Source organism: Sarcophilus harrisii, chromosome 2 (genome assembly GCF_902635505.1).
Source record: "Sarcophilus harrisii chromosome 2, mSarHar1.11, whole genome shotgun sequence".
NCBI lineage: Eukaryota > Metazoa > Chordata > Mammalia > Dasyuromorphia > Dasyuridae > Sarcophilus > Sarcophilus harrisii.
Genome location: NC_045427.1, coordinates 587,269,863 through 587,292,215, shown reverse-complemented (window position 1 = coordinate 587,292,215; position 22,353 = coordinate 587,269,863). Strand labels below are relative to the sequence as shown.

At 37.4% G+C, this 22,353-nt stretch overlaps 1 protein-coding gene across 2 annotated transcripts in view; it reads left to right on the top strand.

The window, feature by feature from the left end:
* MYOF (myoferlin) overlaps window positions 1-22,353 on the top strand; it is a 155,842-nt gene that overhangs the window by 70,522 nt on the left and 62,967 nt on the right. The window contains exons 8-19 of one of the 2 annotated variants that reach the window (XM_031956077.1): window positions 115-177; window positions 264-314; window positions 1,669-1,699; window positions 2,267-2,382; window positions 6,081-6,207; window positions 7,946-8,049; window positions 9,082-9,150; window positions 9,246-9,289; window positions 13,001-13,083; window positions 15,031-15,069; window positions 20,838-20,962; window positions 22,012-22,128. In XM_031956077.1, coding sequence (XP_031811937.1) covers window positions 115-177; window positions 264-314; window positions 1,669-1,699; window positions 2,267-2,382; window positions 6,081-6,207; window positions 7,946-8,049; window positions 9,082-9,150; window positions 9,246-9,289; window positions 13,001-13,083; window positions 15,031-15,069; window positions 20,838-20,962; window positions 22,012-22,128 — 969 coding nt within the window. The remainder of the gene's footprint in view (window positions 1-114; window positions 178-263; window positions 315-1,668; window positions 1,700-2,266; window positions 2,383-6,080; window positions 6,208-7,945; window positions 8,050-9,081; window positions 9,151-9,245; window positions 9,290-13,000; window positions 13,084-15,030; window positions 15,070-20,837; window positions 20,963-22,011; window positions 22,129-22,353) is intronic. The other variant, XM_031956078.1, reaches the window with a different exon arrangement.

Here is a 22,353-nt window from a genome sequence, read left to right as displayed (position 1 = left end):
ATGTAATTAAATACATGACTCATTTAATTACTTGGCTCTTTTCTCGTTTTTTCTCTTATTACGTCTTACAATACAACTGGAATTCCTTTTTTCTCTTATTTTTTATCTTAACAGTTATTTTTCTACAATGTCCACATGACCCCTCTGGAATTGTTTGATGAGACAATAAGCATTCGGGTAAGAAAAAGCAAGAGCATTCTCAGACCATAGATCAGTCACTGTCACACAAAGCTGGTGACTGTGGGAATGTCTTTCTCTTCCAGGTTTACGATTCCCATTCTTTGAGAGCAGACTGTCTGATGGGAGAATTTAAGGTAGGTACCGAAAGAATACTTTCATCTCACTTCAGTGCTGCACAGAATCCCAAAGGAGGACCTCATTCTCTGCTCCATCTCAGTTTGCTCCTTTTAATGAGCCTTACATTCTACCCTGACATCATGACATTCTCTAAATTCAAGATGAAATGGTGCCAGGGGAGGGATATCAACAGAGACCCTCCAATCCTATATCTGGGTTGAGAATGAGGGCTACAGAAACAAGATGTATACCTCCATATAACATAAGAAGATGAAGACTGATCCTACATCATTTATTTATTGGTCCTATCTATAATTAATTTAGTCCTAAATTAGCTGCTTTTGTCCTAAAATTGCATAAAAAGTTTTTTTTGTCTCTGAACTTAGTTCAGAATTCAGCTGATCTGGAAGAGGTTTATTTTAGAAATCCTGCTTTCCTACTAATCAATGATCTATTTTTATTTCAAGGAATTTAGCTGACTTTGGGGCCTTTATGTGAACACAGGGAAGTCAGGCCTAATATCTTTAATCCATCAAACTATTTGTCAAGTATGTCTGGTTTGTTATTTTGCACCTTGACTCTCAGAAGGGAAGGAGAGGGTTTATTCCTAGCTTTCATTCTCTATACCTTAGCTTTGTAACTAATTATGTTGTTTTCACCATACCATATCACCTACCCTGGCTTGTTTTTTGTTCTGTATTCCCCAAAATCTATAAAAGGGAAATTGTCCTTTTATTTGGGGTCTTGGGCATAAATGAAGGCAATCCATTGACCCATTTTCTGACATGCAGCAGATCCCTGTTAATAAATATTATCTTGTGTGCATAATTACCTCAGTTTACCCTTTTGTTAATTTCAGTTACACCACAGTCACCTCTGTTGGTTCTCTATGTATTAAAGTCATTGAATGACCAACAATATGGGTTGGTTCTGTATCTGTCACTAAAATGCTTCTAGGTCAATAGAGAAGACCATCCTGCAGCCTCTTTTATTATAGCATCTTTCCATGACAATAATTATTGTCAGTCTTTCAACAGAAGTTGGTAGATAAATTAAACCAGAGAAGAATGATGATATATTTTTCTGAATAGCTGAAATCCAAGGCAAATAGTTTTATGACTAATTTAAAACTATTCTAAATGCAACAGACTATTTTATTAGGTAATGAGTTCTCTGTCACTGGATATGTTCAAGCAGAGGTCAGATGGCCATCTCTTAAGGATGATGTAAAGGAGATTTCTACATGGAGTAGGAAAGTGTTCAACCCCTACCCCTCTTACTGTATTCTCTGATTAAACATAAGAAGGGGAACAAATTTCTTAAGATTAATTTCAAAATTATTTAAAATACTTAAAACCTTTTTATTTTCAGATCGATGTTGGTTACATTTATGATGAGCCTGGTAAGTAATATTTTCTTTTCTTTTTTTTTTTAATTTTAATTTTTATTTTTATTTAATAGCCTTTAGTAATATTTTCATTACTTGAATTCTGGATCCCTGACTTCTCCTTCAGATGAAGCATTTTTGTTAAGGGCCAATAAAGCAAGAGAAGATCATCAAAGGGACAGTAAGCAAATGAACAAATGTGCTGGAGTTTAAATGGTTATGTGCTGTTGGAAAAAAAAAACTCAGTTTGTCAATACATCTGAGCAGAAATTCATTAATGTTTTATTCATTTGAGGTGGGCATTTTGACTTTACCTTGACTAATTTACAAGAGCAATTAGTCAAATGCCTCTGGCAGCTTTATCAAACTCAGACCAGAACAGGAAGCAAGGGATCATGCTAATATTTCTTCAGTGTCTTGTCTGGCATTATAATGGCAACCAGCTGTTTGAAGAAAAGCTAAAAAGGTTTTGTGGATGAGGAGCAAGCTATGTTAAATGCTTATTTTTTCTTTTAACAGCCTTAAACACCAGACCTGCCAACATTCCTTTAACTTCTCCATTTCACCCCTTCTTGGTTTTAGGTCATGCTGTCATGAGAAAATGGCTTCTTCTAAATGACCCTGAAGATACTAGTTCTGGTGCTAAGGGTTACATGAAAGTCAGCATGTTTGTCCTTGGAACAGGAGATGAGCCCCCAGTGAGTATTTCTGAAGAAAGGTTCGGATTTTCTCATTTTCCACACGAGGATGGTCATGAACTTAGCAAGTAGGCGATGCACAGTGAGTCAGCACTCAGGATAGTTCTTATCTGGTAGCTAGTGACATGTCAGGGGCATTGATGCTCTGGAAGTGCTACAAGGATCTTTGGATGCTTGATTGGGACCTGCAAGGAACCAAGAGACCATTCCTCCATCCCCTGAGACCCAGAGAGGATAGATCCAAACCATGGTCATTTAGACTTAAAATGTAGTGAGTGCTCCAATGACCATATCATGCCTCCTCACATCACCCTTTATCATCATTATCACCCATTTCTTTCCTCTGTAGACACAGGCATTTTCCTGCCTGGTGATGTTAACTGGCTCAATGAAAAGTCATCCTTGAGCTAAATGACATTGTGGTTCCTAGTATTCTGATTTAACCAACATTTATTAAGCACCTATTGTGATCCAGTACTAGGCACTGAATATGCAAAGACAAAAGTCAAATAGTCCCCATCCTTAAGGGATATAACACGTACCCACCCACCCCCAATAAGTCTGTATTTATACAGATATGAAATAAGTTCAAAACAAAGAAGATATTAATGATGAGATTGTTAATCAGGAAAGATTTGTGAAGGATACAGTACTTAAGTAGGACTCAAAAAAAAAAGCTAAAGATTTAAAGAGATGGAGGTAAAGGGTTAGTGCCTTCCAGACCTAGGAGACAGTCTGAACAGAGGCATGGAGAAGAGTGGTGGAATTTGTATCATGTGTGTACTAGAACAGAAAATATGGAGAATATTGAAAAATATGAAAGACTATTGGAAAAGAAGGTGGGAGCCATGTTGAAAAGGGCTTTATAACCAAGCAGAGGACTTTCCCAGCAGCAAATGTTATGCTGTAAAGATTTTTGAAGGGAATAGACATATAACGTGGTCAGATCTGTGTTTTAAGAATAGCAATTTGCTAGCTATATGGAAAATGGATTAGAAAGAGAAGAGGCGGCTTTCAGGGAGATGAATTAGCAGGCTATTGCAATAGTATAAGCAAGAGTTGCTGAGGCAATGGCATGGCCATTTATATATACAAATACATACAAATTTACATAGAGGGAAGGTGATAGATGCAAAAGTAGGATTCTCATGACTTGGCAGCTGATAGGATATGTAGGATGAGGGAAGGTAAAGGGTCAAGGTTGCTCCCACGGATGGAAACTTGGGTTACTAAAATGAAATAAGAAAGGTAGAGGAATATGTATGATGCTGATACCTCTGGGGTGGACATCTAAGGCAATCAGATAATGGGGCTGGAGTAATATTCAGGGTAGAAGTTAGGGTAGGTTTTAGGACTCCTCTACATAGAGATAATAATTGAATCTGTGAGTAGTTGAAGAGATCACCAACTGAGAGAGGAGAGGGCGAAGGATTGATCTTTGGCAGATGCCTATATCTAATGGACAAGATGAGGACCCAACAAAGGAGGCTAAAGAGAAACTGCCAGGCAGTAACCAAGGAAGGGGGGCATCCCAGAGGAGCAGCTGGCCAAGTGCTGCAGAGGAGCCATGTCCAGCCAGGTCTGACGGACTACCTCGAGTTCCTCCTAGGAACAACCTCAGGATTTGACTGACCACAATGGTGCTTCCATGACATCATGGCAGGGCCTGACACACTGTACTGATGAGATTCCTAAGAAATTGTGTTGTTCAGAGCAGTGGTGTGCAGGGTGTGCCTGGCTTCTGCATAATCTCTCTTAAACCCTAAAGACTCCTGAGTATTTTCAAGGATTATTTATCAAGACCATAATCACAACAGGGTACTGAGTAGTCTGGGGCCATCCAAGTCTCAGCAACACTCCTGAGTGTGGTCAAGCCAGATTAAAGTATAATTGGGAAATTTTTAACAAAATAAATAAAAGTGTAAGGTCTTCCTGTACACAGTGGGGAGGAGGCCACTCAGCTTCAAGGTGGATCTTCCACATGGCTATGGTGTTTCTGGGGTGAAGCTATACCCCTGGACCATCAGGGGCCTAAGACCTTTCTGGTCTTCAAGCAAGTCCTGGGCGGGGAAGAGCGAGAGGGAGTAGTTGCTTCCCTTTGAATTATTATGTGTCTCACAACTAATTCTGGAGAGGCAGCAGGGTGTATTGCTGAGAAAGCTCCCACTGGGGTTAGGGAATTTGGTTCAGGTCCCATCTCTGACGAATACTGTCCGCATGGCTATGGACACATTCCTGAACCTCTGTCCTCAGGTAACTTCCTAATAATTCAAATGGAGAGTAAAATGGAAAATTCTCTGAGGACCTTGATCCAAATTCCACCCCTGCTACTTGCTATCTGTGTGACCCTCTGCAGACAGCTTAAAGTCCCTGGGTCTCAGTTTCCTCACTGAAATGAAGGATTTAGATTAGACGGTTTCTAAGATAACCTTTTTGCTCTAGATCTGCGATTTCATGGTTCCTCTTAGTAAAGGGAATTTCCACAGTTTCCTAACAGGGATTTAGAAGCCCAGTTAATAACAAAATTTCTAGTGACTTCTCCCAATAGAAAACTTGTGTTGTTGTAGACACTTGTTGTTCAGTCATTTTTTAGTCATGTCTGTAACTTCATGATCCCACTTGGGGTTTTCTTGGCAAAGATACCGGAGTGGTTGATCATTTCTTTTCAGATGAGGAAATGCGGCAAGCAGGGTTAAGTGACTTACCCAGAGTCACATGGCTAGTAAGTGTCTGAGGCCAGACTTGAACTGAGGAAGAGGAGTCTTCCTGACTCCAGGCCCGGTGCTCTATATGCTGCACCACCTAGTTATCCTGTTGTATATGCTGCAGAGCTGCTAATTTTCCTGCAACAGCTAAGTGTTACCTCAAAGGACGTTCAATGATCAGTTGCATGTGTATCAAATGCTCTCAATCTCATGCTGTATCAGTCACAATGGAATTGGGAAATATTTAACAAAATAAATAAAAGACAATAAAATACAGATAACATTAGCTTTTTAGACAAAGTCAATATGTGGCCCTTAGCCTCTTAATATGATTACTGTCTCCCCTGTTCCATTTTTATTTGAGTGTGATCTCACTTTTTTAAAGATTTAGGAGGAGAGTTCCTACGGGTGCATGGACTTCCAAAAGCAATTAACATTAATGCCAAGAACACACATATTTCACTAGATGGATGCTCACCCAATCTGCAAAAGCACACATTATTTTCTGATGTTGGAAGGAAGTATGGCATAGTAAATGGGACACCGGATTAAAATGAGAGGATCTAGGTTCAAATCCTGTCTCTGCCACTATCATCGTTTAAATCACTCTTTGTAACTTAGTTTCCCCTTTAAAATGAAAGAGTTGAATTAGATGGGCTCTGGGCTCCTTCTAGTCTAGATCTCAAAAAATCTATGATCCTATGATGTTTGGGGGACTTCACCCCTGGAAAGTATAGATGTGAGATGGCAAATTTGAAGATGAGAAAAATGGTGAGCACAAGTATTAGCCTGTAACATAGAACTTCATCAAGAGAAGTCTCAGAGTTGGTTTTGCATTTGTAATTTCAACACATACATGGCAGGTACTACATCCATAATAGGAATTTAATGTTTATTTGATTGGTAAAATATGATACCATTTGGTTCACTACAGGTGGTGCTTTCTATAGGTGTAAAATTCTGGTGCATAATTTGTAACTGTGTCCCCAACAGACAGAGAAGGGAGATCGAGATAATGACAGTGATGACGTGGAGAGTAACTTGCTACTTCCTGCCGGGATTGCCCTTCGCTGGGTCACTTTTCTCCTGAAAATTTACAGAGCTGAGGATATTCCTCAGAGTAAGTACTCACTAAATTGAGATTGTGGGGCAGTAACCTATAGAATAAAATATAGGTTGTGTTAAAGAAAAAAAAAGGATTTGTGTTATCAACAGCCACAAACATATACACACATACACGGAGGTGTTTTTTTTTTTTTTTTATTCTAGTCCTTCAAGCTAGCTGTAGGACTTTGAGCAAATAATTTTATCTTTGCAATCAGTTTCTTCCTTTAAAAATAGAGGGAAGGGAGGGCAAGGGGAAGTCCACCAAGACTGTAAGGCATAATGGGAAGGCTGATGGACTCAGAGTCAGATCCAGCTTACAGTTTTGGTAGTCTGTATTAACCACATGGCAGTGGCCAAATCATTAACTTCTGAGTCTATTTTCTTATCTATAAAATGCAGGAAATTGTACCTGTCTTGCTCACCACCCAAACGTTTTATGAAGAAAGTGCTTTATAATCTAGTGAATACTGATGAAAGATGGGCCGTCAGCATTACCAACTTCTCCAATAAAATGCAATTCCTCCAGGATTCTGTTCATTTAGTTAGTCCCTGGAGAAGAACTCCACATTAGAAGTTCAAACTGTTTTACTAATGTTTGTAGACAGATTAAAGTTTGTATGATTCTTAGCTTTCCTCACATGCTTAATTTTTTTCATATTTAAATATTTCCTTTGGTTTCTGTGGAAGAGGGCCACAATATTGCAAACCATCTTATATTTTGGGGGAGGGGGATTTCATGGGTTGCTATGGCCAAAAAAATTCACTGAAGGATAAGCTTATCAGTAATGAGCCTCTTCTTACTTAAATTAGATGATCCTCAGAGAGTTAGCCATCTGTTCCCGGGAGGGTGCTCAAAGCAGTTCCACAATGGTTAGAGCCTGGCAATGTTTATTCAACTGGTATAAACTTCCAGAACTTAAGCCTGTCTCTATGTTCACAGTGAGGCATCAGAATTAGACTTTTAACCAAATAATTCAATTGCACAGACAAATCTCTTTTCTCTTAAAATGTTCAAGAAAATTGGAAAGAAGCAATATTACTAATATAATTGAGCTCTTTCATTGAAGCATGAGAGAATATCTTTGAAGTCAGGAGAATCATTCCAAATGATGGCACTTGTATTTGTGAATGTTTAACATAAAAATTCCCATTTAAAAGTATTCTATCCATTAAACCTACATTGTTATTTATTACTTAAATAACAACAGCTAGAAGACTAGATCACCTTGTCAGCTTGCTTCCTGAAGAAGTCTGGTTTGAGAAGAGGAAGTATCTCCCTCTCCATTCAATTTGGAGTTATAGATATAGATACTATATAGATATAGATATATATATAGTATCTATAGATATAGATACTCCTATAAAGAATAGGCAGGCACATCTATAACTTGCTAAAAGGACATTTGGCAACTCCTCAGGGTTTCCCGAGACTGGCCTCAGACAATTGATTGGGTTGGCTTTTGAACCAACCTGTAAAAGAGGATAGAGTAATTTTTTTTTCTCAGTCACCCTTTAGCTTGCATCTTTCTAGATATCCCCCCAAGGAATTAATGGTAATTTATAGAGAGGCAGAGAGGCATATATAGTCTATATATTGCCAAATATTAAACATTTACTAGCATTCTTTTATATATTTCCAACTCTTGCTGCTTCTAATGACAAATTCTCCATTCATTCAAAGCATATTTGTTAGTAATTTCTATGTTTTTAAGATCAAAATTACTATCTCCTGTCTATATTTTCATTTCTAGTGGATGATGCCTTCTCACAGACTGTCAAGGAAATATTTGGAGGCGAAGTAGACAAGAAAAACTTAGTAGATCCATTTGTAGAAGTTTGTTTTGCTGGGAAAAAGGTATGTATGGCATGATGTGAATAAGGATACTTATAGAAATAAAAACTTTGCTACCTAAAACTGATAGTTAAACATCAGTCAATGGCACTGTTAAACTGAGCCCAGCAAGAATATTCCGATTGTTGGCAGATTTGACAAGTCTATGCCCTTATGACTGGTTCATTTGGAAAATGGGCCAGGCTCCAGATAATCCCTCCCCCTCCCCTGCTCAGGATCTACACTTTCAGACACTTCACCCCAAATCATCACAGCAGCCCCGGCAGTCATAAGGCTTCAGTGCAATTCAAAGAAACTCTTCCTTAGGTGGGATTCTCTATTGTAGGGAGAAATGTAATCATTTTGTTTCATTGCAAAGATCCCAAGAACTGCAGGTAAGATTCTGCTAAAACATAATGTTATACCTTAAGTAAGTAAACTGTGGTGGAGAGGCTGGAAAGGTAAAGCCAGAAGACAAAGTCTTGTCCTTTGACACATCTTGTCTATGTAACCCTGGGTAAGGCCCTTGACCTCTTAATGTCCTACACATCTCTCAGTCTACAAATGGCAAGCTGGATGCAGATCTGCATTGGTAGAAGGAATTCCTTCACCAGAAAGGTCCATATGCTGATGAAATCACAGATCTAGTTTCTATTCCCTATGTTTTAAAGACCTGCCATCTCATTTCTTAATTTTGCTAGCAAGCTTAGACAGCTTAAACATCTGTAATTTCATGTATTGTTTTTCCTTAATTTTGTTATTTCTCATGATTATCACATGAGAAATCTGAGGGTTAAAAATCTATAAGCAACACACCCAAGAAATGCTTGGCATAAAACAATGATGTGGACTGATATAGACTATTTTTCATACTTGATAAAATTCCCTATTTCATAATATATAACTGACAAATGAAGAAATGTCTGTACATATTATATTATTAGAGTTCAGTGGAGCTAAATCTACAAAATGATGGCACCAAACAGTAGGTGCAACAGTCTATCAGGGAAATTGTAAACTTGAATTAATGTTGTTTTACGCTGGTAATTTTTTCAGGTTTCCACAGACATAATAGAGAAAAATGCAAATCCAGAGTGGAATCAAGTTGTCAGTCTTCAAATCAAGGTTGAGTATTTTTCATCTACTTGGAAAGAATTTTTAAAATGTAAAAATTGCCTAATTTTAGAAATGACATCTTCTTTTCTAACTCTTTTTAACAGTTTCCTTCAGTGTGTGAAAAAATAAAGTTAACAGTGTATGACTGGTGAGTTAAAACTTCTGATTGGTTTCTATCTTAATCTAAAAAATTAATTTCAACTGGAGCTGTTCCTTCCCTTTCCAAAATTTCCTAGAGAACTTTGTCTGGATCTTTTTTGGATTCCATCACACCTAATCTAGTTCTTCCCTTTACTACCCACCTCATCTACCCCCAGGAGCATAAGCTCCATGAGTCCAGGAACTATTTAATTTTTGTATCTGTCTCCAACACCTGGCACAACTTCAGGCATATAATAGTCTCATTTTACTGATTGATTAATATTTATCTGTGTACGTAACTTCTTTGGACTGTATAATTTAAAATATTTTTTATCCTTTTATTCCCAATGCCTAGAGAGAGTGCTTTGTACATAATCAAGACAATAAATACAAGGAAGGGAGGAAGGAAGGGAAACTTTAATGGTACAGAAATTCATTGAAGGGCAATCTAATGCAATAAATATAGAGCTAGGTTCTGAGTCATGTAGAGTTTGATTCTTTGCTATATTGGCTGACAGACACTGGGCAAGTCACTTAACTTTGCTTTGTCCTTTGACATCTCTCTGAGATGTTATGTTGCTGGAAAAGGGCTGATTTGCATTGATAGAAGGGATTTTTTCACTTAGAGGCTCCTAAACTGATGAAACCACAGATCTGGATTTTACTTCTGCTCCTCCCCTCACCTAAAAAAAAGTGGGAACCCATCGTTAAATAACCATGACAGGATCTTGTTCTCATTTCTTAGCATACTCTACCTTACTTTCATTTCTAGCTTTATGAATATAACAATATAGCCCATAGCAATGTAGAAGTATAAGGGTGGGGTGGGGTGGGGTGAGGAGAACCTTTTCTCTGCCTATGTCTTTGGATTTTGCTGTAAAAAGACTGGTTATCCCAGTTCTCTCTATTATAACCAACCTACTGTCTCCTGGGAACTGAACCAAAAGGCAAGCTAGTCTTGATTATGTAGCTAGACAAACAGCTAATTGAAACAATAGTGAGATGCTGCCCAATTGGATATAACAAAGCTTCTTTGCTAGAAGTTATGTTCACTGCCAGTGGGTACAATTAATTATTTTATTTCTCCAGCTTATGATACTCTATCTTTGGAAAGACACACTCTTTATGCCCACCTGGAACTTTGCCAGTTGGGTGTGTCCAGGTTGGTGAAATAGAATGGATCCAATGTCCACACAAATTTTATAGTGAACGTATAGAATGTGATTATGGAGCAGAGACATACCTTTAGACAAAAATTCAATTTAACTCAGTTCAATTCAATTCGATTCAACAACCATACCTATTATGTGCTTTCAAAGAGCATAAAACCTAATGGGAGAGAAAGATATACATATGGTATAAAAGATATGATAAATATAGATAAATAGGGTAAATGTAAGATAAGGTATGATGCTAAAAGCAGTTAAAGATGAACCATTGCTTCTATTGGGGGCAATCAGGGAAAGTTTTAAGGTAGATGGGAAACCTGAGGAGAACCTTTGAAGAAAATGGAAGATTTCAATAGATAAGTAGACTGCCTGAGACAGAAGAGGGAAGAATAAGAATAAGGCAAAAGAAAAGATACTTATGGAAGGAATGTGGAGTTATACTACTAAAGTGACAGAATACTGGAAAAGTAGGTTGCAGCCAGATTGTAGGGAGTCTTGTATACTAAGGTCAAATAAATTTATACTTAGTTGGGAATGGGGAGTCACTGATGATTTTGAGTGGAATAATTCAATATAACAGTAGTAAGATTATAGTGCCAGTTTTAGGGATGGTAAATTTGAGTGAGTTTATGACTGAAGCAAGACCAGCTAGACAGTTGTTATGATAGGCTAAACAAGCAGAAATAAGGGCTTGATAAGAACAGAGTGGTTAAATGGAAGAAGAAAGGAAGGGATGGATGAAGAGGTGTAAAATTAACATCAACAGAGCTTTGTACATCATGTAAAAACATGAGAGATGATGAGAGCTAGAGATGATGACTCCAAGGATTGAAGCCTGGAGAAGCCTGGAGGATGGTTTTGCCATCAATAGAAATAGAAGATTGGGTGAGATTGGATGTGGGGCAGTTTGTATCTAGAAATTATTTACATATAAGTGATACTTGTAGCCATGGGAATGGTTGATAATGTGGGGGAAAGATATAGAAAGAATAGAACTATAAGCAAAGGACCTTGAGGGAAGTGTTTGAGAGGCAGGAGAATGAAAAAGAGCAAACAAAAGAGACAAAAAAGGAGTAACCAAAGACCTAAAGGGGAACAAATCTGGCTCCCACTTATCTCTTTTATCTCTTGCCATTTCCTATACGACTTTTCTTGACTTTTCTCCAGTTATTTGTCTTCTCTTCCTCCTGATTTCCTTTAAATTTACTACACTGAAGCTTTATATGTCTTTTGCCATATACACATTGTATTTCCACCCAGATGATAAATTCCCTAAAGTTCCCTAAATAATAAAGAATTATTATTTTGTTTTTGTTTTTATATTCCTATATTTGGTACATAGGTCCTTAACAAACATCTGTTAGATTGAATTGTTGAATGGAACAATGGGAATTTAGTGTCATGGAATCCAAGGAGGGAAAATATATGAAGAAGGGGGGGATATAGGAGGGAAGAGGGCAATTAAATGTTCATTTCAATAATCACACATTGCATCAATCTAGTATCATCTAGAAAAGTTCCAGAGACTCAGGGGTCCTCCAATGATATATTGGTTTGGGAGACTATCTCTTAACCAATAGATAGGATCTGTCTCAGGTCCAAACCTGTCCTGAAGGTAAAGTGGCCCTGACAATATGAGTTGGTTCTGACCAAATTTGGCTCCTCAAAAGCCTGGCCTTGAAACAATTTAATTATCCCTGGAACTTGACCTTTAGATGCATGCCATACAGAAACGTTTCAGTTCTCTAGGGAAAATGATTAAGTCACAGAAGGATGTCCCCTGTAAGACTCTCAAAGATTAGTCTAGTTGGCTAACCTGATATGCAGGAGAGAATTGAGCCTAATGCTCAATTCTTTGAGGCTATAACCATTTTGTTCATGCAAGTTGGGTCTTATTCTTTCTCAGTCACCAAGGAAAGGGTTTATGTGAATGAGTGGGACTATCAAAACTCCTCTGGGAACCCCCAGAAAGACATGTCACTAGATGAAAGAGGGGAATCATATGGAACTGTAATGGTCAGCAGTTCCAGTGACTGACCGTTACATAGAGTATGATTGCTGATTTTCCAAGATACTCAGGGGAGACACACAAAGCTCTCAAAGTCACCTCTGAGAAGATTTCCTGGTAGACCACACTGCCCTCAGAAATTCAGGCATGTCAAGGAAGACTTCACCTTCCTCTCATGGATGGGCCTTAACTCACAGATGTGGAGCATTATTGAACTTACTCTAGTTGAATCATCCAATAATGCACATAATTCCCACATCACCCAATGAATCCAATAAAAATTCAACTTTAAAAATTATGTAAAGACTAATACATTTGTCTCACTGTCCAAGAGGAAGGAGATAAAGCTTGAAATTCTTATTAATTTACAAACTCCTTGGTGGCAGAGATTATTTCATCTTTTGTCTTTTCATTTTCAGTGCCTATCATAAACCCCTGGCCCACAGCAAGTGCTTCATAAATCCTTGTTGATTGCTTGATTTACCAATCATAGCATCTATCTGCACAGGACAAAACCCTAATTTCTTCTTTTTTTTTTCAGGGATCGTCTTACCAAGAATGATGTAGTAGGAACCACATATCTGTATCTCTCTAAAATTGCTGCATCAGGTGGGGAAGTGGAAGGTAAGTCACCCATTCTACGTTCAAGAAAGAAGATGTAAAGACTCCACACTAGAACATTTTGTAACAGATCATTATAGATGGGTATCGAGGCTTAAAAATAAACATAGTCAATCCAGCGCACCATTTGAGCGAGACTATGGTCTTGACTAAGCAATGCAGTTAATTCACAGATAATTACAATAGTTTAAACCTTTTATGGGACTGAGTCTCCCAGCCACTATTTCTGTATGCCTTTTAATGGATCATTTCTCATTGAGGAGTCTTTCCAACTAACAGTTGGCAGCCATCCATGGGTGATAAGACATGCAAACATTGAACATAAAACAACTGTATTATGGAGATGGAGCTCCATCTACTTCTGATTTTAACAATGTTGTATTAAAACAAAGAGTGTTATAATTAAGCCTGGGTCTACTAATGATAATAGATTATATATCCATCTTTGTTTTGGGTATAGAGTTAACACTGGGTGCCAGGCCCCTAGTTTCAAGTTGGGATTTTGAAATAAGGGTTTTTTTTTTAAACAGATTATAAAGCAGAAATGAGCCATGATTCTTTAGTACTGTTTTTCAAGATTGCGTAAGACAGAAGTAGATTAACACAGCAAGAAAAAAAGAGACAAGGACCTTAGATTCCTCAGATCTAAGGAGCCTTGAGACTCCATTTTGGTTTGTAAGTTACACTGTAGTAAGGATTGATAGGGAAAGTTGTGGAAATTAGTATTGGCCATGGCCCCCATCTATTATTCATTAATCCTATATCCTGGAATACATTCCCAGATTATAGTTGCCAGGACCATTGAGAAAGTTAACAACCTTGTAAAATTTCATTTCAAGAGACGCATGTGTGGCCTTCTCTTATGGCCCAGATGGTTCATTAGTTTGTTCTCTCACTTTTAAATCAATTGCGATTGTGATAATGATGTTATCAACAATTATAACTAACATTTATAGAACACATGAAGATTTACACAGTGCTTTACAAATACTATTGTGTTTGCTCTTCACAAGAATTCTGTAGGGTAGATTCTATTATTCTCTTTATTTTATAGACAAACAGGTTAAGGGAAGATGCCTAGTTTGTGGAAGAATTCAAACACAGGTCTTCCCAATTCCCACTCTAACACTTCATTCATTAAGCCACATAGCTGCCTCAAAGGGACGGGTCTTCTGGATTTTCCCCTTTTTGAGGTACTCTGATGCTCCATTTTGTATTACACATCACATTGCAATAAGGACTAGGCAAGCCCTTAGAGAGGGACAAAACTATGTTTGGGATAAAATATTATAGACTTATGAAAATGAGAGTCAGTATGCCATAGTAGGTAGAGATCCAGCCATGGGTTCAGAAAGAGTCGGCTTTAAGTTCTACCTTTAGTGCATCCTGGCTATGTGACCCTTGATAAATCACTGAATCTCTCAATGAATCTCTTCTAAGACTAAAAGTCTCCGAACAGCTATTAATTAGCATGAGAAGAAGAAATTTACTCTGTGATTTCCCTAGTTGAACACTCTTTTTTGTGTGCAGAAATAACCATAGTAGACCATAAGAATGCTCTCAAATCCTAGGTTCCTGACTCCAAAGCAGCCAAGTCTAGGTTAAAGGGTTTTTTTTAATAAAAATGTAAGGTGCTATACCTGCCTCTTCCCAACAGAAACCCCTCCAGGCTCCTGATGGTCACTTCTTTCAGACATATTTTTGATGCTAATTCAAAGTGGGAAATCTTGTGGGGGAATTTTCAAGGGGAGGGGGACAAAAACTTCTAATTTTTTTTTAACCTTATTGACTAAATTGGTGTAAAACAGGATGGCATTATTCTCTTTGGGGTCTGAATTTGAGTTAATTTAAGTGTTGCTAAACCATCCACTTAATAAATTAACTTCTCCAGTGTTCCATAATACCTGTTTTTTCTCTTGTTGTTTAACCAGTCATATTTTTACAATATAGATTCTTCACCTTCGGGAGCTTACGCTGCGTCATACACAGGTTTCATGTTTTGTGACTTACGCCCTCCACTGCCCAGACTATCCTTCAGTGTTTGGCACACAAAAACGCATTCATTTCTAAAATGGAGCTTCATATTTTGTCCTCCAAATGGTTTTGGCAGTGGAACCATCACTGTGTTACCCATGCATGACAGTGCTGCAGAGCTGAGCTTGGCAATGAACCTGCTTCTGCAATGCTGGACCCCGCCCCCCTCCCCTACAGTTCCCTTCTGTACCTTAGATGCTCCTCCTGCTGCTTGCCTGCCCTGTGATTGATGAGACTGTTTAATTGTTTTTATAACCCATGCTCTTTTTGTGCTCACGGGCTACATAGATGTGGACACCAAGGTCAGTGGTTCTGGAATTGGAAGTAACTTTTTCACTTAAGCCCAGGACATGGATTTCATTGATTTTTCAATCTGATTGTGTTTTAATGCTTGGCTACCCAAGTACAAAAATGTGTAATTTAACACAAGCAGACTTGATGGAATCAAAAGCAGAAAATCTATCTGAAATTCCCTCAGGTGTCAATATTTTAATAATTGGATTTGAAAAAATATTGGTCAGTGGTATTAATTGGTAACAGCCATGTCAGGTGAAGAAAATTCTCCTTCCCCTCCACCATCCCTCCCTTTAAAAAACCAGTAAAGGTGGACTCAGAATGGATAGAATTTCTTCCTTTCATCTCAGAAGAAACATGGGAGAGAAGGCTCTGGTTGGCAGCTGTCTTGCTCACACTCAGTGCTCAGCCCTCAAAGAGGTTGTGTTCAGAGCTGAACAGTGGTGGGCTCTATGACTTTATGTGCAGTTATGGCCCCTACGGATCAAATTTTGGGCCATTTTAATTGATATAGAGGGTAGCTAGTAGTACAGTGGAAAGAGGACTGGGCCTGCAGTTAGGAAAACTCATCTTCCTGAGTTCAAATCTAGCTTCAGACTCTTACTACCTGGATAAGTCACTTAACCCTGTTTGTTTTAGTATCTGTAAAATGAGCAGGAGAAGGAAATGGCAAGCTACTCCATTATCTTTGCCAAGAAAACCCAAAATGGGATCAAAAAAAGTAATATGTAACTGAAAAATGACTAAATAACAACAATAATTAATATAAAAACTTTGAAGACTCATCAGATTTGCAATGAAAACTAAATGAACACCATAGGACTAAAATTCAAAATTTTATCTTTTCTAACATGAATAAAAATTGGTCCTGAAAAAAAAGCTAAAATTTTCTAGGGACAAATATGAAGCTATACATTTTAGGGCAAACTCTCCAAAGTACAAATATAGGATAAGGAAGGGCCACTATGAATTTTATCAATAAACTTTTTAGAAATACAGGAAATGCATTGTAGGAGACCACAGGATAAATATGAATCATCAATGTAAGATTGTTGGGGAAATGCCAGACTGATATTTAGCTATATTAAAAAGAATAGGCAAGGCCAAGAACAGGAATATGAACCTTCCTCTATATTTTACAATCATCCGTCTATGAATAGAGTATTGTATCCAGCTTTGGTCACGAGGTTTTAAAAAAGAATGTAGAAGAAATGTCAAGGGTTCAGGAAAGACTCAGCAAAATTAGTTAAATCAATGTAGGACTAATAGTCTAAAACCTGGATCTCTAGTCAGTTCTGCCACTTACTCACTGTGTGACCCTGAACAAGTCATTTGCCTATGTAAGCATCAGTTTTCACATGTGTAAAATGACGGGATCATATTCAATAATTCCCAAGATTCCTTCTAGCTATGACTAAATAACAGATCAATCATTGGGAAATTTTCCTATATTTGCCCAAGGTGAGACAACTATTAAGTGTTAATAATAATAGCTAACATTTATATAGCTCTCACTATGTGCCAGACACTCTGCTAAATGCTTTATAGTTATCTCATTTGATCCTCACAACAACCCTATTATTATTATCCCCATTTTATAGATCAGAAAATTGAAACAAAAGTTAAGTCCCAGAGTCACACAACTAGTAAGTATTTGAAATTGGATTTAAATGTAGGTCTTCCCAATTCCAGGCCCACTGCTTTCTTTATTCAGAAGGTAGACTATCAAACCAGGTCTAATATTTAATTCAATTAAAAAAATTGTTAAGCATCTCATATGTGCAAGGTATTGTGCTTTGTGCTGGGGATAGAAAGCGGAATATTAATTCTTCTGGGAGAGAATTTATAAAACTGTATTAAGAGGTAATTTGAGAAAAGTTTGGGAGACTTAAGGTTATCTAACAAAGATTGAGGGGTAATAATTACTATTGTATTAGACCTAACTGTGCAATATAATGTAAAGAGAAAGTAATGTGATTAATGTTTTAGACCAAAAATTAACTCATTACCTGACCCCAGAATAATGAATAATTTACCCACAACTCTGGAAAACCATCCCTTAAGTTATAGAAAGTAAGTTGCCTTAATAACAGAGGGAGTATTCACATTGATGAAATTAGGAGTCCTGGAAATATTGTAGCTTTAAGACATATTTCTAAACTTCCCTTTGAAGTTGTTGCTTTAGATCATCCCTCTTATCCAACCAGGGTTAGTTCTTTCTTAATGTGAAATCCATCCCTTCAAAGGGAAAGCCTGACAGTCAGTAAGAGATTTGGGAGAATGTGTAACAGGCTTTAAAGAGCTCCGAAAAAACCCAAAGAGAATTTTGTTCCAAAATATTCTGAGACCTAGAACCATCTTTGGAATAGGTGTATCACCCCCTAAGGAGACTGCTTTTAGGATTGCTTTGGATATCAAAGTCTCAGTTCCTTCTGGATATGATTTGGTGTCTTTGATTCATAATTTCATCTTGCATGAAGTCCACAAAATAGCACATAGTGTGTCAATAGATGCTTGATTGAATGGAATTGAACTGATGAAAAGAAAATGGCCTTAAGGAAGGAAAAATGTAAGAGAAAATTTTTTGGCCATTGGCTGGGTGATTAATTTGGGAAAAAAACAGAAAATTCACAGAAGTGTTTCTTTTCTTTCTAAAAAAATAAAAAGTCATTGGAAAAGACCTAGAATATTCATTCCCAGAGAAGGGAAAGGACAAATATCTGTCCTTACTGGTTTAAACATTTACTTGAATGATACAAGGGCCTTACCCCAGATGAACAAAGAGGAAAAGTAGAATAGTGAGATGAAGGATAAACAGAGATGAGTGGTGTCACCCCAGATCTAGGCCCCGTTCTGGCATTAGGACAAGTCACCTTCACTTTGAGATTAGGTTTCCCTTTCTTCAAGATTGCTAGATGATCTCTAAAGTACCCTGCAAATAGAGGAGTCTAGGTTTCTTTTTTATTATTTTATCATTTCTTTTTATTATCAATAGTTTTTTTTTATTTTTCCAAATACATGTAAAGATACATGTAAAGGTAGTTTTCAACATTCATATTTCTAAGACTTTGTGTTCTAAATTTTTCTTCCTCCTTCTCTTACCTCCCCTCTCCTCAAGACAGCAAGCAATCTGATTTAAATACAATCCTTTTAAATATATTTCAATATTTATCATGTAAAAATATCAGACCAAAAGGGGAAAAAAAACTGAGAAAAATCAAACAAACGAAAAGGTGAAAATACTATGCTTCAATTCACATTCAGTCTCCATAGTCCTCTCTCTGAATGCAATTGGCATATTCCATCCCAAGTCTATTGGGATTGGCTTGAAATCGTCTCCTTATTGAAACGGGCCATGCCCATTATATTAATCATCACATAATCTTGTTACTCTATGTAGTGCTCTCTTGGCTCTCCTTGCTTTACTCAGCATCAGTTCATTTAAGTCTCTCCAGGCATTTCTGAAGTCATCCCACTGATCATTTCTTACAGAACAATAATATTCCGTAACATTCATATACCATAACTTATTCAGCCATTGTCTAACTAATGGAGATCCACTCAGTTTCCAGTTCCTTGCCACTACAAAAAGGGCAGCTAAGCAGTTTTTCATGTGTGGGCCCTTTTCCCTATTTTATGGCCTCTTTGGGATATGGACCCAGTAGTGGAGTCTATATTCCTTTAGGATTTGTTCCTTTCCCCCCGCTCTCCACTCAGCCACTAAGTGTCTGAGGCCAGGTTTGAACCTGAAGATGAGTCTTCCTGACTTTAGGTCTGGAGCTCCATGCATTGTGCCATTAGCTGCCCCCAGATCTTTATTAGTATTTGTTTATTGTAAAGTAGGAAAAGAGAAATAGAGCCTGGTAGGTACTTATCCAGAAATCCTCTGCCTTATTCCATGTACTGCTGAGTACATCATGCCATTTATATTTTGGTAACAGATATGCAATAGTGGCGGCTTTTCTGTTTAGTTTATTTTCATCTTTTACACTTATTTTTTGTCTTCAATGACTTCATCATATGTGTGTGTATGATGAAAATTACTTTCTGATAAAACTGTGGCACGTTAGATAAATGTTACTCAATAGCTAAATATGGTGGGGTGCTCTAGGCCATCACAAAGAGCTGCTTCTCCTCCCAATTCTTTTGTCTCTTATCTTTTTTATCTCATTGATGGCAATGATATCTTACTATGACATAATCGCTTATCTTTTTTGTCTCTGCTCTCCTTCTGTCATTAGCATGATACACCCTGAGAATTTTCACCCTGGGTCTGGGAATCACAAAAGCCCCAGGCACACTTAGGCTGCTGCAGAGTGAAATGGTCTACATAGTGTAACTCTCTACGTTCTCAAACCCACAAAGTATTTATGATTCATCAACCTAGAACCCTGAATTCCCTAACTCTACCACCCAGCAATGGCTTCATAGTTAAGTCTTAGGGAGCTGCCTGAGGCACAAAAAGGGTCAACCCAGACACTGTGACTACACTTGAAGACGTAAAGTCACAGAATCTTCATGAAAAGGCCTTAGAATTCCTTCTAGACCAACTTCCCATACAACATCTCTGATATGATAGGTTGTCATCTAGCTTCTGATTGTACATTTCCAGGGACAGGGAATTCATTAACTACTCAGGAGCCCATTTCATTTTTTAACATTTTGAAAAGGAGCCAAATTCTACCTCCTTGCAGCTAGAATCATTGTTCTTAGTTTTGACCTCTGGATAGAGAATAAATCTACTCCTTGTTTCACATGGCAGACCTTCAGGTATTTGAAGTCAGTAGTCATGTCCTCATTTCCCCCAAGTCTTTAATGAAGCTATGAGAGTTGTCTGATGTCCAGAAAAAAACTATAATAGATGGTGACATTTATGATGATTTTAAAAAGTTTTTTTTTCTAATCATAGAAAAATCTTGTAAACTAACAGAATGGGTTACCATGTAAATCCATTAACCCTAAACAAGCAATTTTTATACAATCGTAACTAACCACTTGTCTTTAAGTACTTGCTTAAGGCTGAATAATATTTCTTAGAAAAAATAAGATAAATGTTCAACTTACTAAATTTCCTCACCAAATATAAATGTAATTACAGTTTTTGTTTAATGTCAGTGATATCTGTAATACAACGCCATTTGTAAACCAGTAGAAATATGATAAAGAACAATTTGAAAGCCTATTATTCTTCTACTTAAATGAAATTCATAGATCACAAAATTAGCACAATGTATGGGTAGCAAATAGAGACAATTGTTTTATTTATTATTTTAGAGGAAAATAGTAGCATCATTGTGAGTGCTTATAGTCTGCTTTAATGTAACTAATGCACCTGTGGAATAAAATAGTCTCACACCATTAACTAACAACTAACCTAATAGGTTAGAAATTCCAGTGCCTATGATCTAATGATGATATTTGCTTCCCAGAGAAAACAGGAGAAACAGAAGTGGGCTTCGTACCAACATTTGGACCTTGTTATTTAAATCTTTATGGAAGTCCAAGAGAATATACTGGATTCCCAGATCCATATGATGACTTGAATTCTGGAAAGGTGGGTTTCTCAATTAAGTGAATGCTTTTAGCAGTTGACTGATGGCAATGATATCTTACTATGACGTAATCGCTATAACCAGAGTTGGTATTTAGGAGAAATTGTATAAAATGCAACTCAAATCCCACTTTGCCTCCCCCACCCAATCTATTCACCTAATTGGGGTGATGGGGGGAAAGAACTCTTTCTCTGCCAAAGCATTCAGATTCTTACTGTAATTATTTAATGTATTTCCAGACTAGACACTGTTACTCCCACTGGATGAGATTTATTCCTTTCCTTTAAAGTACACACTTTCCAAATAGTCTCTTTTAGAATGCAAGTATCACTGAGAGGGGTAATACCAAATGATTGCCAATCATTTTTGTTTACATTGATTAAGTAACAACTGTGTGCCAGGCACTTTGCTAAGCACTTGTGAATTAAAAGAAAGGGATAAAATAATTCTTATGCTCAAGGTACTCACATTCTAATGGGGAGACAACAAATAAAAAAAACAGCTGAAAAGGTATGTGTGTATGTAGGGGGTGGGGTATGGGCTTACCTGGTTCAGGGGCATGATAAAGTCATTTATCCAGGGCAGGACATGATTTGAGGATATGTGAGTTTCTGAGTTAATTTTATTTTGCAAAATGATGAGTTTCTGGAATCATGAAGTTCCCAGAAAGCACCTGGGGTAGAAAAGGATGAGAATTTCCTTGAGTGCTCTCCTTAAATAGCAGAGAATAAGAGAAGAGCTCCCAGGCGTTCATTTCTCACCCTCTCCAATCAGAAATGAAGAGCAATTTTTGGAATATCTCAAGATTCTTCTAGACTGTCTTAAGTTTTAATGTAAGGATAAGCTAGATTCCCTACCTAGTTCTTACCATCCTGGTCTATTGGGTTTGGGAATCTGAAGCTTTGTTAACCCCCCCCCCCCCCCAACAAAACTAAGCCTCCTTTATATGGCAGGATTTCAAGGCATGCAAAGACGGTCAGGATATTATGCACAAGGTGCTTTTTATTGGCTTGTATTCACATTAATAATAACATGTATCATTACCTTTCAGGGTGAAGGAGTTGCTTATAGAGGTCGGATCCTGGTTGAACTGACTACTTTACTTGAGAAAACGCCCCCTAACAAAAAAGTTGAAGCCATACCTAGTGATGACTTACTCGTTGTTGAGGTAACTTCTGGAGTCACTTATCATATTAATCAAATCAAATGCTCTTAATGTTTATACAAATTAGAGGATTGCTTACACTTAAGTTGTCTTTTTCTCTTATTTTATGTTAGATCAATACATGCAATTGAGGGTTTCCTGGGAAATCAGAAGGTCAGCATTATGTTTAGAAGGTGCTTTATATAGACCATAAAATTTGGGCATCCCAGTAGTCTTTTGAGGTAGATC